Source organism: Tasmannia lanceolata, unplaced genomic scaffold (genome assembly GCF_043159265.1).
Source record: "Tasmannia lanceolata isolate RefF3 unplaced genomic scaffold, GAP_Taslan_0.1 ptg000020l, whole genome shotgun sequence".
NCBI classification, from domain to species: domain Eukaryota; kingdom Viridiplantae; phylum Streptophyta; class Magnoliopsida; order Canellales; family Winteraceae; genus Tasmannia; species Tasmannia lanceolata.
This window is the reverse complement of record NW_027518697.1, coordinates 9,242,030-9,257,463: the sequence shown is the minus strand read 5'-3', so window position 1 is coordinate 9,257,463 and position 15,434 is coordinate 9,242,030. Positions and strand designations below refer to the sequence as shown.

The following is a 15,434-nucleotide window of genomic DNA, read 5'->3' as shown; positions in this document are numbered from 1 at the left end:
ATTGGCTTTCGGGTGTCTCCTTGTAATCAAAGAATTTCTTGATGGCACTAAGCCATTCAAGAAATTATTTAATTCAAGTTGGATAGATTTTATTATCCTAGGACTCCATCTAAGATGCAATATGGTCCTATCTAAGTGCAAAACATTCCCTGAACTAATGCAAGTGGGTTTAAGCCAATCTTGACGGTGTCGAAATCACTATAGAACCTTCACAACCTAGCCTCCTCACGAGTATTGGCGAAGTGATTCACATCGGATTCGTCACTTGAACCTCTACGGCTTGATCCACCACGCTCACTACGAGCCTTTTGTCGTTCAAGTCACATGGTAAGTTGCTCAATTTGTCTTCGGAGTGCTTGAAGTTCATCATCTTTTTTCATTTCTCAAATCTTCTATTATTTGGTTATCACGCCTTCCTCTACCTCTTTGTGCCGTCATGAAAATCAAATCGAAGCTAGCCGAAGAGAGTAACGTTGGCTCTGATACCAGATAATGCGGGTGCTTAACAGAGAAGAAGAGAAATTAGAACACAAGATCATATCAAAGAGAAGAAGAAGATGGGAGCAATGCTCAACCCAATTGATATACCATCAATTACATAAGTTTATCAACATCCAAATTCCCCTCCTACAACTGATTTCAATCTATTTAAATGAAAGACAATAAGAGGAAATTCGTTTAAGCTCATTCACTAGCTAACTTAGGTACTTGCATATCATTAATTGCATTGGAACTCATAAAACTTGACTAGCTTAGGAACCTACAGACACAGTCTACTAAAACTACTAAAACTGCCATAACTTTCTAACCACTTGTTCAATTTTCGAGCGTAGATTTTATTTAAAAAACATCAGCCATAATACATACAAACAATGGGTACAAGTCGGCTCTCAAAGTGATTACAACAGCAACTCATGCATAGAAGAAGACATAAAAAAAATAAAAAAAATCAACAGAGCCTCCCTCAATTCCTTTCCCTGAAAGAGAATGTTAGAAGCCAAGTGGTTGATGTAGATGGCGAGCTTCGTCCTCTCTTATCAATCATAATATCCTTCGGAAAGCTCCAGTAATCTATAGCAATGGCAGAAGCTGGAATATTATCAGTTGCACACACATTAAGAAGTTAAGGGCCTCTTTTGATGCTTCTAAACATTATTTATATACAATTTCATATTCAAATAGTTTTGAAATTAAATATAATTATTTGCAGATAATGGTTAGGATACTTAAGGAATGATAGAGTTAATAGCTTCGAAAGAGGCCATAATATCCCATTTTACAAATAAGATTAGAATAAAACGATCTTAACTGCAGATAAGGACCAATTTTGGAGCCATTAAAGAGTCCCTACATGATAGTGTTTTGGAAAAGTAATAAAAGGGAGATGATAAATGAGCTCCAGAGTTTTAATAATGACACTCTTTATATACCTTTCTATATTGTAATCTTTTCTACTTAGCCCTTAAAAGGTTGTTTATGTTAAAGTATAAAAGATTAAATAACACCATCTCCATCAGCTTAAGCTTTTGGAGTAACTGGTAGTTTCAGATGGTATCAAAGCCAAAGGTCCTAAGTTCAAACCTACCGGATAGCAAAAATCCACATGCAATGGCCAAATCCAATAGAGGGGCCACATATACCAAGTGTATGCCAACCCGAGAGAGAGAGGGGGCCACATGTGAGGGGGAATGTTAAAGTATAAAAGATCAAGTAACGCCATCTCCATCAGCTTAAGCTTTTGGAGTAACTGGTAGTTTCACAATTTACAATTCTCAAAAAAGATATGAACAATTAGTTAGAAAAATGAGAGTATCCCTACGATCTCCCCAATTGCTCTGAGAATCCTATCTGAGGCTCTTCAGGGTAGCTCTGAATCTTGACGCGTCCGTAGCGGATTACCTGGTAAGAGATAATGATATGGGCATGGGTTTCTGGCATGTAAGACTGCGAAAGGATCTTAAGGATGAGGAAATCTCAGATATCCAGTTGCTCATCACTCAATTAAATTCCATGTACTGCTTGAACTTCAAAGATGACGAGAGAATATGGACCCCAAAACCGAATGGGAAAAACTCTGCTAAGTCATTTTTTGCCTGTATTAATAGTCGCCGGGCCTCTTATAATAGTAGAGTATGGAAGTCCATGGCTCCATCAAGAGTAATGGGTTTTGCATGGACAGTGGTCCACAAGAGAATTAAAACTTGTGACCGGCTTCAAAAAAGGAGATTCCATCTAGCGAGTAGATGCTTCTTGTGTCTGGAAGCGGAAGAAACCCTTGATCATCTAATGCTGCATTGCCCTTTTTCATTTAAACTATGGACTAAGGTGTTTAGGATTTTCAGAATGTCATGGGTTTGTCCTAAATCTATCAGGAGAGTACTGCTAAACTGGAACACTAATCCTTTTGGGGACTTAGGGAGATTACTATGGAATACCATCCCATATGCCATTGTATGGAATATCTGGAAAGAACGAAATCGACGGATTTTTGAGGAATCGCAAAGGTTTGCAAACCAAGTTATACCGGATATCAGAGTGGAAATCATCTCCTGAGTAAAAGAAAAAAAGAGAATCCCATATGGTTTAACTGACATTCTGCGAAACTGGTGGGTGATCATATGGGATAGAACTATTTCGACTAAACTGATGCCAAAATGGAAGCCACCTCCCTTGGGTTGGGTGAAATTGAACTTTTACGGGAGCTCCATAGGAAATCCAGGAAAGGCTGGGATTGGGGGTCTGATGAGGGATGAAAGGGAAGCAACCATCATGTCCTGCTCAGGACCAGCAGGGGAATGTGATGCAAATGAGGCATAAGTAAGAGCCCTTCTTTTTGGTCTTCGATGGGCTTTTGAACATGATTTGACGCACATAATTATGGAAGGGGACTCAGCTAATGCAATTAGTTGGGCTTTGAATTCTTCAAGGGGCCGTCGGAGGATTCAAGGGTTAATTGCTGAGATCTTGGACCTAACACAAATTTTGGAGCCCAGGATTGAACATTGAAGAAGATCGGCTAATGAGGCAGCGGATATCTTAGCAAAGGAAAGGGTACATAGGGAAAGCATGTTGGTTGTTGTTTCTTAAAACTAACTAATGTGGCAGATTCTGTAATTGCTTTACTTTCCACTTATGTACTTGGTGTGGGACATCTTGTCCCAACCCTGATTATTAATGAAATTGTCATTTTTCACAAAAAAAAAATCGCCTCAAAAAGATAACTTGAAAATATAATCCAAGGCAAACGGGAACAAATAGTGCTACCTCTCCCTGAGTTCAGACCTTCCATGGCTCATCTATGGAGAACCATCGCTTATGATCATTGACACTGTAGAAATTTCTTGAGATGATCTTGCAGGAGACGATAGACTTGGGTTTGGTGGCATTTCTATGTTCTCAAGGCTTCCTTCTAGCATCTCCACCACGATGTTCATGGAAGGCCGATTCTTCGGATTAGTCTGTATACACCACAAACCAACTAAGATCATCTTCCTTGCAGTTTTCTCTTCTTCCCCTGTAACTCCATCCAGTCCTAGATCTCCGTTTAAATCCATGCGCTTGTATATCCAATGAGGAAAATATATTTCACTAATATTCTCCACTCCGGTGTCAATGTTCTTTCTCCCTCCTACCATTTCTAGAACCATCATTCCATAGCTATAAACATCAGACTTGGGGGATACTCCTCCAATGTTTCTGCAGCCTATCTCAGGAGCAGTATATCCAAAAGTTCCTCGCGCACCCAACAGTGATACAGTGCTCTCTTTCGTTGGGCATAACTTAGCTAGTCCAAAATCTGAGATTTTAGGACAGAAGTCTTGGTCTAGAAGAATGTTATGAGGTTTTATGTCCAAATGCAAAATGCGCGTGTTACAACCACGGTGTAAGTACTCAAGTCCTCGAGCAATTCCAACTGTAATTTGGTATAACTTTTCCCATCCCAGGGGATCTGTTTTTCTTGGTTTCTCAGAGTAGATGAACTTCTCGAGAGATCCATTTGGCATGAACTCATAGATAAGTGCTCTCTTCAAACCCTTGGCGCAGAAGCCTAAAAGACTCACAACATTAATGTGAGAAGTCCTACTGATACTTGAAACCTCGTTGATGAATTCTTCTCCATTACCCTTGGACTCACTCAAGACCTTCACAGCCACCAGACGGCCATCACGAAGCTTGCCTTTGAAAACACTACCATATCCACCTTGGCCTAGCTTATCTCTGAAGGAACTAGTAATCTTCTTGATATCTGAATAAGAATATCTTTGTGGACCGAGCAATCCATAGCCCCGTATATAGGCTTCCACATCTTGAGTGTTATTTGTTCTCTTCTTATAAAAGAAGATTAGGTTGTATGTTGGGTATTTCATGCAAAAGAGGCAGATTACGAGGCATGCGAGAAGGATGCTCCCAACTCCAGTTATTACACCTGAAACAAGAGGAAAGGGCGTCAGAAATTGTGTTCAACCTGAATATACTGCAACGTTCATGGTGCTAACTGCTCTCCCACATTACCCACAAATGCCATGGTCTGCTAAATTTAAGAACCTTTTTTTAAGGGTAAGTTTGGGTGTCTAACCCAGTTGCTTTTGGGCTCAATCTGTGTAGAAGAATTCAAAATTAGCATAGTTTATACAAAAATTGGACCCAAAATGCAACTAGGTTACACACCCAAAGAGACCCATGGAATTTTCCAGATTGCTATTTAACACACGAATTGCTCAGAAACACAATTGGGTTCCATTTCAAAATTCCATATAAATGACCAGCATGTTGTAATATGGGTGCATTACGACTTAATTTTAGTTTTGAAGTGAAGCACTAAATTTGGAACTTCATGGGCTGCAGGCAGAATGCATTGAATAAGATCTTGTAACCAATTTAAATCATGCACATGCCACACAAAATGATCTACATTGCTTATCAAGGACACACCACACAAAAATTGTATCCGCCTGGATCCCGACAATCCAATATCAAATGAATTTTTTCCATTTGATTAGATTGCCTAACTGGATACCTTTTGGTCACTAAATGGGTGGGGAATCTCACTGGACTAGTGCAACTTTTACTCTTTGGCTCATTATTGCAGGATGGCCTATTTGGATCATCGTTCTCGAGTGCCACATTAATGATTTTGATGGGCACAGTATGTGAGGTCTACTACTGTATTATTGCTTGGAGGATAGTGCCACTTTCATTTAACTCTCCCACATTCTTTGTGTTTTCAATTCTCTGTTTTATCTCTGGGCAAATTTGAAATGCTAGAGTGGAAGCCAAGTTCCAGTGGCATCAATATATCTCGATACAAAATCATTAACAAAACTAAAAAATGGTGGATGACTCTACCCAAGGATCATCCTAGTCCAATCACTAGCCCCCGATCAAATTGGATCTCATTGAATGTCAATGGTGGGTGCCGAGGTATAACACCCTACTATTATGCAACTTTTCTGTTTGTGTTCTGTTCTGAACTTGACTTTGTGTCCAATACGATCGAAAACTTTCAAGCTATCTTCGAAAGTATCCAACTCGCCATAGATAAATTCCTACTTCATCCGCTTTGGATTGAAGCGGCTCCTGCTTCCCATTCAAGGTCCTTTCCAAGAAATACAAATCCTCAAGAACTGTGAATTGAAACTTCTCCCTTCTCATATTCATAAACTTGAAAATATATGACACATTCAAAGAAGGTGATCGGACCGCAGAGTGACTTTCAAACAAGCGAGTTTCATCTTTACTTATCTACTCTGCAGAGATCGAAAAAGTTTTCGAAGATGATGCCTCTCAATTAAGCTTATTCCAATTTGGATATTCTTGAGTTTTTGTATCCTTTATTTTGGATGAGTCTCTTTTCTCTTTTGGCAGCTTTGGTTCGTGTTTTCACTTGTTGCCATATCATTTTCTTCTTTTCTAACATAATTCTTGCTTATTTAGGAAAAAAAAGGAATTCTTAGACATTGTGCATTTTTGTAGACGAACTCAACTAGTGTCAGGATTAGACTTAGTCAATTTGAGCGGGGTACATTCTTTCACCTTCTTCATGAAAATTTTCTAAAGGATTCATTAACCAACCCCAACTAGTTAGGGACAAAGGCGTAGTTGAGTTGTGCATTTCCTTGTATGGCTTAATTGTTCTTCCTGCCTATAGTTAGCTTGTATTGGATTGATTACTTGTCTTAATTTGACTCAGCATAACATTGGACCTTACATGAGCGGAAGGCAAGAGTTCTTCAAGCATGTTATAAATTCATCATATGGTTAAATAAGTGGGAGTAATGCAGTTCTGGATATGTCCAAATCTATGATGGAGGTTCTTGGATAAAAACTTCAAACATCATACAAGTGTACCACTGATATATTTATGCCTTGAATTCTATCCCATATATAATCCTATGACCCCCTATGATTACATTATGAGCTTGAAAGGTTCCTGTTTGTGGTCTACCTGGGTCGGTTTATAATACAAGTTTCTAAGCTAGTGACTATTCCAGTACCAACCCACTTCTTACATCCAGCAACTCTATCGTGGACGAATGACAAGAGAGAAGAAATGTTTCATGTTCAATATGCTAGTGCAATGGGAAGCATTATGCATGCTATTGTTTACACTCGGCCAGACATTTTACATGCAATCAACCTGGTTAGTCATTACATGAGAGAGAGAGAGAGAGAGAGAGAGAGAGAGAGAGAGAGAGAGAGAGAGAGAGAGAGAGAGAGAGAGAGAGAGAGAGAGAGAACCATGGAAGATATGTGGCTTCATGGAAAACATTGAATTCCATACGCTAGAACCTTCAAAGGCTAGGGTTGCATTCTAGAGAAGGTTATTGTGGTGGTAACGATTCTTGATGAGGATTGCCCAAAGATTATAAGGATTCATTTCCCTCGAACCCAGTTTCATAAAGACACTCATCACTTTTTAACACTGTGGATTCAAGACCACCTGCACAAAGAGTCATACAAACTAAGTTCCAAGGCACTTGGGAAGAACACCCATCCGTAAGTGTTCGCAAACAAGAAGATTTAGAGATAATTCAATCTAATTTATGATTGGTTTAACAATCATGAAGACATGGTCTCGATGAATAGAAATAGAAGATTGGACATTCTTGATCAAAATGAGTTTTCATCTATAAGAGAGTAAATTTCTACATCAACAAAGTCATAGATGGCTTTTTTCTTTGGTTGACCACTACAAAGGGGACCTCCAAGATACTTGAGAGGGAATATGCCTCGATAGATAATGTATTTCTTGTTTTTTTCTTTTTTTTTGAGTTGATACCTTTTTTTCTAATTGTAGGAACTTTTCAGAAGATAATTTTGCTTTTACATATGTTGATTAGTTGATTGGCTGCTTGCTGAAAGAGAAAAGAAAATATAGAGCCTTTGACTTTTCTACAAAGAAAGGATAAAATCATCCATAAAGAGCAAATGACAGAACTACAAAGAAAGGAGAAAATCATCCATAAAGAGCAAATGACAGAAGGGAGTACATGACTTGGTAAAAAAGAGGGCTTAATTTTCTTGGAGACTACAAGGTGATTTGAGCTTCTACTAAGGGAGTACATGACTTGGTAAAAAAGAGGGCTTAATTTTCTTGGAGACTACAAGGTGATTTGAGCTTCTACTAAGGGCTCCCAATAGAAAAGATGAAGAGGGATTGGGATAGCGGCTGTCCTTGACAAATACCATTAGAGGTGTTGGGATAAGGATTGGTTTACCCGTAGCCCAAAGAAACGCCCACATAGGTGGTGGGCCCCCCAACAAGCTAACTGGATAAATGCAAGTAGTTATCAGGTGATATTAGAACTCTCGTTTTGGCTTATCTTGATAAGCAATTAGAGTTGGACTTGGGTGGGATTCCTAGACTCCTATCTTGATAAGGAGCCTTATAATCCCAGACTACTATTATTATATAAGTAGTCGATATTTCTAGAAAAGATCATATCATGAGATGTCCAATCTCTCCTCCTTCTCTCTACCAAGTGTCGTTCTCTCTCTCCGTACTCTCTCTAGAGCCATCATCCATAGGCTCTCGGATTTGTGATCGTGAAGAACAAAGGAGCGACTCTAGTAGCCTCTCCTACGACAAACAACGAGATCATTACCGGATTGATTGCGATATCAACAGGCTGACTCGCTAACCCTCTGCGTACAAGATGGTTAGTGATTGCTTATTTTTATAACAAGAGGCATTAAAAAAAAGTGCCAAAGCCACCATCTCCAAGTTCTTTAGAGTCATCAAATCACTGGTGGTCTCTCCATGTTCCTTTTAGGTGAAAACATGGGTGCATAAGAAGATGCTCTCACACTTCTCAAGGAAATGTTTGGAAGAGGGGCTTGAAGATTTTATATGGTAGAGGATGGTTGATGAAGTGGAATGGAGGTGTTTCCATCGATAACAAAAAGAAGAAGAATGGAGGCGCTAATGCATACTAGGAGGATCCAAATTCTTGTGGTTACTCTTGAAAGAGTGATATTACTAGGAACCAGTGTTTAATCTAATCCAATATGCGGTGGTGCATAATGTGTGTCCGTAGAAGCAAACGAGACCGTTGCAACTTGTGGGTCTCTTCTATCCCCAACTATGCATGGCACATGTATATCGATTGGAACTGATCGAGATGAGGTTCCTTTCATAGACTAGCTAGAGCCAAAATTTGCAGCCAGACTAGGTTAGAAACATCCATTTGGCACACAATTTTGCATTGGGTCCATTGAAATGAGACACATCTATTGACTAGTTCGCATATGGTAGAGATTTAGGAGATTCTGCGGAACACCAATCAGACTTTAAAAAATTAACAGATGTATTTGTCACCCCTTATTTTGATAGAAGATTCAGCTGTGAAGAACATTTTTAGAAGATTTTGCGGAACACCAATCAGACTTTAAAAAATTAACAGATGTATTTGTCACCCCTTATTTTGATAGAAGATTCAGCTGTGAAGAACATTTTTAGAGTAAAACGTAAAAGATCAGAATCCCGACTTTCAATTAGTAAGAAAATAAAGCAACTAGTCAAAAGTAACATGTCCTTCACCCTTTTCATTAGGGAGCCATAAGGTTGAGAGAATAGTTAGCGGGCTGTGGTAGGGAAATTACAATATGAGCAGTAGAATACCTATAATGGTCTTGATCTCAGCCTTCCCTTGTCTCACTGCACAATCATTACGTGAAGAAGATCAGTACAAAACCAAATCATGAAAGAAATCTGCACCTCTTATGAAGTTATAACATTAGCTTGTTTAAATAAAATAAAAAAGATCAGAGGAAACAATAAATATAAGCAATTGAACCATGCCAAAATCTCTAAGAAAAAGCCTTTATAACTGTAAAAATCACTCTCCTTGTGATTTGATTCTGCAGGTAACTGGTGTAGTGATGGTGCAGAGATGAGAAGCATAATTTCAGTAGAATAGAGAAGAATGTGAAAATTGGTTTATTGCTCATAGTATGGCATCTGAAATTCTGTCTCCTCTCATCTATAATGCAACGGCCTCCCTGCTTCTAACACCCAAAAACATTCAAAGAGAAGACCCATTGAAGAAAAAACTAACAGCCAACAGAGAAAAGAGGACATCATCAGACCGATGATCAAACAGTGGTCGTAACTCAAGAACGGGAAGCTGGACCTAACAACTACACAGAAGACTGATGTGGTAGACTTAATGGAGGTAATAGATATTGTAGCTTTTGCAATGAGAGAATATACAACTCCTCCAAAGAAAGCTTGAGAGAGAGAGAGTATAATGATAGTGCTCGCAATTGAAGATGGAGAGAATGTTGATATATTTTTTGGCCCCATGAAGGTAAAGATGAGGAAATTCTGACCAGGGTATACTTTGAAAGATCCAATGTCTTGTCATGTTACATATCTCATATAGGGTTCTGTAAGGGAAGCCTTTTTTTTAGAAGATCTATAATTTCGTAGCATTTGATATGAATAAAATTGAGTCTAATATCTATTGAGGAGATAATTCTAGAGAGGGACCATCAGTTGAGCAAAGAAGAGTGTTTGTCATGTTACCTATCTATATTGGGTTTTGTAAGGAAAGATTGTTTTTTAGAAGATCTATAATTTCCTAGCATTTGATATGAAATAGAGTCTAATATCTATTGAGAAGATAACTCTAGACAAAATATGGTCGGACTGTCAGTTTGAGCAAAGAAGAATGATTGAACTCTGATGTAGGACACTTTCTATTTTTTTTGTAGATTTCTTTTTAAGTTAGAATATCTAATTTTAGATAATTTAGGATCTTTGATGGATAAGGATTAATATATGATTAGGAAACAAAAACTCTATAAATATGGAGTTATATATATAAAAATCAGGAGGAATGATAGATACAGGGGAGCCCTTGCATAAAGAGCCAAAATGGGCTTTTGATTGGATCCACCTCATCAAATGTAACTGATTTTACTTTTTCTACTAATTTTAAAATGTAATTGAAAATGGTGGATCCAATGAAGAGCCCTTTTGTGGCTCTTTATGCAAGGGCTCCCTTGTATCTATCATTTGCTCAGAAATCAGATCTTGAATGGAATAAAATTTCAATTTTCTCATTATTCCTTGAGGATTCTGTTACGGTCCTGAGTGGGGGCCTGCCTAGGTATGGGACTGGGTGGGACCCAGCCTGGTATGGGATAGGTTTAAAGGTCCTTGCCTAACACGTTCCATTAGCTCTAGAGCTTTTGGCGTATTGGTAAGGTCCTAACATTTGGTATCTGTAGACACCCTCATTTTGCTACACTTTAACTGATAGTAGCCTAATATTGATCCGTGAAATTTCACTGGTAAAATAAGCATCCTCACATTCCTTGGAATCCAAAATGGTAAAGAGATGTACCTAGTAAGATGATTTGATATGAAAAATTAGAAAATACCCTACCGGGTGACTTAAGTGTGTAAATCCATGAGAAGACCCCCTCTATTATGGAATTTATATATTAGGTCATTAATACCTCGATCTGACTTTACGGATCATCAATCGGGACAAAATAAGCTAGTCACTTCACGGCCCGGACCCTGATTCCATTCCGAGACCCGGTTTCCGTAAATCGTCAGATCGATGGCAGATCTTGACCTAGGTGTCTTTCTTTACCGAGAATTTCTGATCATTTAGTCAAAATAATATCAATCATGGTTAATCTCAAATCTGGAATAAATATTGGGTTACTTAATTGAGCAAAAACGTAGTGAAAAGTTACGGATCACTATAGGATGAATGAGATCCGTCGAAATTATCCCATTAAATCATTAATAACAGAACTTTCTAATGTCTCAACTATTTTCAATATCATGGTTTAATAGTTTTAACCGATGGCCCAAAGTTGATCGAATCAGTTGGTTCGTTTAGACCACCGATTTGCTCGATCTTTGAAAAAACGATCTACCGACGGAGATAGGGGGCTCGCATTGGTCGAAAATTCTGAAAACAGTATTTCTATGGTAATATTAGGCTTCAATGAAAGAGGAAAAATAAACGTTTCCAACGGCAAAAGAATTATCGAAATCGGACTTCAAAATCTCCGAAAAACCCCATTTTTTTATTTTCATAAGGTTGCTCTTTCCCCGCTTTCTCTCTCCTCCTCCACACGTGAGAAAACGTGTGGTAGCCATGGGGTAGGCAATTTTCACATTCAAAATATTTGAAAAATCTTTTACAAAGATTCAAAGAGATTTGGAGACCTCATCTCGTCCGTTCTTTCGATTCCCTGGAGATTGCAGTTGATCTCGGCCATCCAAACCGTTGCCATTCTCTATAAAGGCAACCAATTTGGACATTTTCCTTGTCTTTAAATTTGTTTCCAAAATCACAAAGATTCCAAGGACAAGTGGCATCATCCTGGACCTTGAATTGATTCTAAATCTTTAGTGATCGATCCGTGCCACACAAATACTTGTTATTTTCATAAGATCATGGCTAAAAGAGAAGCTGCTAAAGAGAGGAAAGAATATTCTAGAATAATGCAATCCTAGCCATCATTTTTCCTTCATTTTTTCATCACTCAATCTCTACCCCACACCTTTAGGCTCCTAAGAAGGCAACCTAGCTCACCCTTCACCTATAAATACCCTCATATCTCTCCCCTTTAGACATGAAAAAATTCTCAACCTTCCCCCATCCAATTCGTGCAACCTTCAATCCCTCTCTCTACTCCCCTCCATAACCGAGCAACCTAAGTCCACTCACCCTAGTTGGCTGGGCCACCCATCAGCCGACATCACCATGCATCACATCCCCTAACTATTTCCCCATACACTACCCCTAGCCAAAATCCCATCAGACCATACCCATAACTATCTCATAGCCTAACCATCCTACTCGGTCATATCCCATTCACAGACACCATCACTCCACAACCACATCCACCGACCATCCATATTTGTCATCTCAAACATCATCCCCCATGTTCCATACAACTTCAACCTACCCTTGCCGAAGCTCACGGCACAAAAAGCCCACTTTGGCTTTTTTTTACCAGGTAGCCCTTTCTAGGGAGTCCTCTGCACAGGGTGCCCACTCCGTGACTTGAACACAGGATGTGGTGGCTACTCTTGATACCAAATATTAGGTACCTTACCAATATGCCAAAAGCTCCAAAGCTGATGGAAGGCATTAGAGAAGGCCCCCACTCAGGACTGTAACACCTACGTATATACTAAATAACTGGAGAGCAAATCTAAAAATACCAAACATCTAAACTAATTTATTTCACCCTGAATACACCCTAATATTGATATTGGCACTCCTTTATTTATTTCAAGCTGGTCTATTTTACTGGATATTGCTTAGCTTGACAGAATTATACCAACCAATGAGAAAAATGTAAGCCAAATAGAGGGCTGTTAGTACCAAGAGAGAAGTGAGCGCAGAACTGCATATATTAGATCTTAATTTTAAAACCCAATTTTTTTTTAAAAATAAAATAATGGATAAATAATAATAAGAAGATGATGAATTGAGTGGGGTCTAGGAGAAGGATTTTACCGGAAGAGCGTGCGGGCCGTGGGGTAGAACACGGGAAGAAGAGATGTGATTGGTCGGTGCAGAAACAGGTGGCGGGTTCTTGAGCAGTAGCTCCTCCTGTTTTAGGAGCGCAAAACCCACCAGAGGCGAGGCAATGGCTACAAACCTCACGCCCCACTCTCCATGTTACATTTAAATCCTCTTTCAGAACATCGCCAAAACTCATTTCTCTACGCTCCAAGCGATTCACAACTTTACTAGAAAGCAAAAGGGAGCTGGCATGGCAATCCCCTATCCGCATGGACTCACCCAACGCATAGTAGAAATATTTTCCGGGTTTTCTAAGGCATTGAATTTCATGGAATGTAGAGTTTTGAATCGGGGTTGAGCAGTTATTGTATACGCTCATACTCTGGTATTGACCAGCTGGAATATTGAATAATAAGAAATTGAAGGTGATGTTTCCTGGAAACAGAGGGCACGTCTTCCCTATGTAATCTTTATCTGCAATCCTTAGGATCTGATTCTTGTAATCGATCTCCTTCACTTGGAATATCCTCGAACCAATCCCTATCTGGGGAACATTGTTTTTGCAGGTGATTTCATACCCTGGATAGCTGCAATTTGGAGGGCGATTATCAACTTGAAAAGGGTAACTAATATCAAGGGTGATGTTTCCACATGGGAACAGAGAAGGAATACACACATCATCGTCTTGGGAAAAAGAAAATGGAGCAAAAAAGAGGAAGAGAAGAGAAAATGTTAAGAGAAAGTGATGCATTTGGAGAGATTCCTCAACTGGGTTTTCTGTCACCCTGCTCTTAGCATGAGAATTGAGAAGAGATGGAAGACTTTAAGTCTAAGTCTCAGTCAAGTAAGGATTATCCACAAAAGTACGTGTATGGTCTGCAAACTTGCAGACCTGATAGTCTTTCCACGCGCAATGTTGACGCGCAGGAGTAGTCCTTATCCTTACTATACTATATTTTTCGGCACGTTCTTTTGTTAAAATTCTCCTAATGTCCCGCCTATTGGTAGCTATTCTTTCGTAATTCTCCTAGGTTCCTATGGCTTTTTTCTTCATTTCAATGACCCTCTTACCCCTACAAATACGACCAAAAACGCCCACTGTCTCCCATTTACTCCCTTTACTCTCTTCAACATCTATCAATATCATTAATTCCCCCTTAATGCAGGTATCTCCCCCCACGCCTAGATTGGAGAATTTGGACCCCCACACATCCGTTTTTGGCAATTATTAAAGCGACTTGCGTGTCAAGTCAGGAGTCAATAGAAGGATGGAATGGAGGAATTATATGATGGGAGGCCATATGAACACGTACCCATCATACCACCCTTCGTATTTGATCCAACAGCACCTCACTGTTGGATCAAACATCAAGGGTGGTGGTACCTCTGTCCTACCACCTTTACTTGTTGATACGGCCTTTCATCATACAATTTCTCCAGTTAAACGATAAATTAAGATACTGTGGGCCCACAAAACCTAGATGTTTGTAGGCACACTCACAAGTTCTTTACGTCTTACACCATAGGACGATCCTAACTGTTCATTTGATGGGCCACAATGTAAATAGGTTATATGATAAGGTTTACAAAATATGCCCTTCAATATAGATTGCAGGGCTAGGATCATCATATAGAAATTATTTTTTGGGAACAATTGATTTATATTGTGGCCCATCAAATGGACGGTTTGGATCATTCGATGGTATAGGCTGTACGGCTCTTTTTGAAAAATACTTGACTATAAGGACTTACGCCATAGATTGTGTGCCAAAAATCATTTCCATCGGATGATCCCAACCCAATGATCTATAGAAGTTTCCAAAACATACCATTCCTCTATAGATTGTAGGGATGGGAATATCATATGCGAATGATCAAATGGACATTCTTTTTTGATAGGTAAGCTGATTTTGGTGGGGACCCCTGCCGGTTTATTAAAAAATACTTCACTACACGGATTTACTAATTCCATCATTTCCCTCTAAATTATGGGGAAAAGAAATTACCCAAGAAAATTTTTCCATCAATTTTTTTTTCTTGCAATTCAATAATTTTTTTTTATCAGGGATCAACCCTATTTAATTTTTATTTGGAGGGACCTTCAATTTATGATAACATCATTCTAATTTAACTATAATCATATCATTTTCCTTTAAATAATGGAAAGAGAACATTTGCCTAACAACTTTTTTCCATATAAATGTTTTTCTTCCAATGCAATAAAGATTTCTCTTGTGTAAAAATTTTTAGGGCCTAAAATTTAGACCAACCACCAGACGCATTTGATTTTAGTAAACGACATGGACAAAAATTTCCCTACAAAATTTTTCCATAAAAAATGTTTTTCTTCCAATCCAATAAAGATTTATTGTAATCAACCCTATTTAATTTTTATTTAGAGGTCAATTTATGATGACATCACTCTAATTT

At 38.7% G+C, this 15,434-nt stretch overlaps 1 protein-coding gene across 2 annotated transcripts; it reads right to left on the bottom strand.

Annotated features, from left to right (window-relative positions):
- Positions 1-801: 801 nt before the first annotated feature.
- Positions 802-13,858, bottom strand: LOC143854012 (LEAF RUST 10 DISEASE-RESISTANCE LOCUS RECEPTOR-LIKE PROTEIN KINASE-like 2.1). Of its 2 annotated transcripts, none has more exons than XM_077363716.1 (4): positions 12,996-13,858; positions 9,122-9,157; positions 3,265-4,426; positions 802-1,089 (listed from the first exon to the last, which is right to left on the bottom strand). In XM_077363716.1, exons 1-3 carry the CDS (start codon positions 13,753-13,755, stop codon positions 3,297-3,299), a joined length of 1,926 nt encoding a protein of 641 aa, XP_077219831.1. In that variant the 5' UTR covers positions 13,756-13,858; the 3' UTR covers positions 802-1,089; positions 3,265-3,296. The 2 variants fall into 2 exon arrangements, with proteins under 2 accessions (XP_077219831.1, XP_077219830.1); XM_077363715.1 differs by having other exon boundaries at positions 802-1,071; positions 12,996-13,857.
- Positions 13,859-15,434: the final 1,576 nt, after the last annotated feature.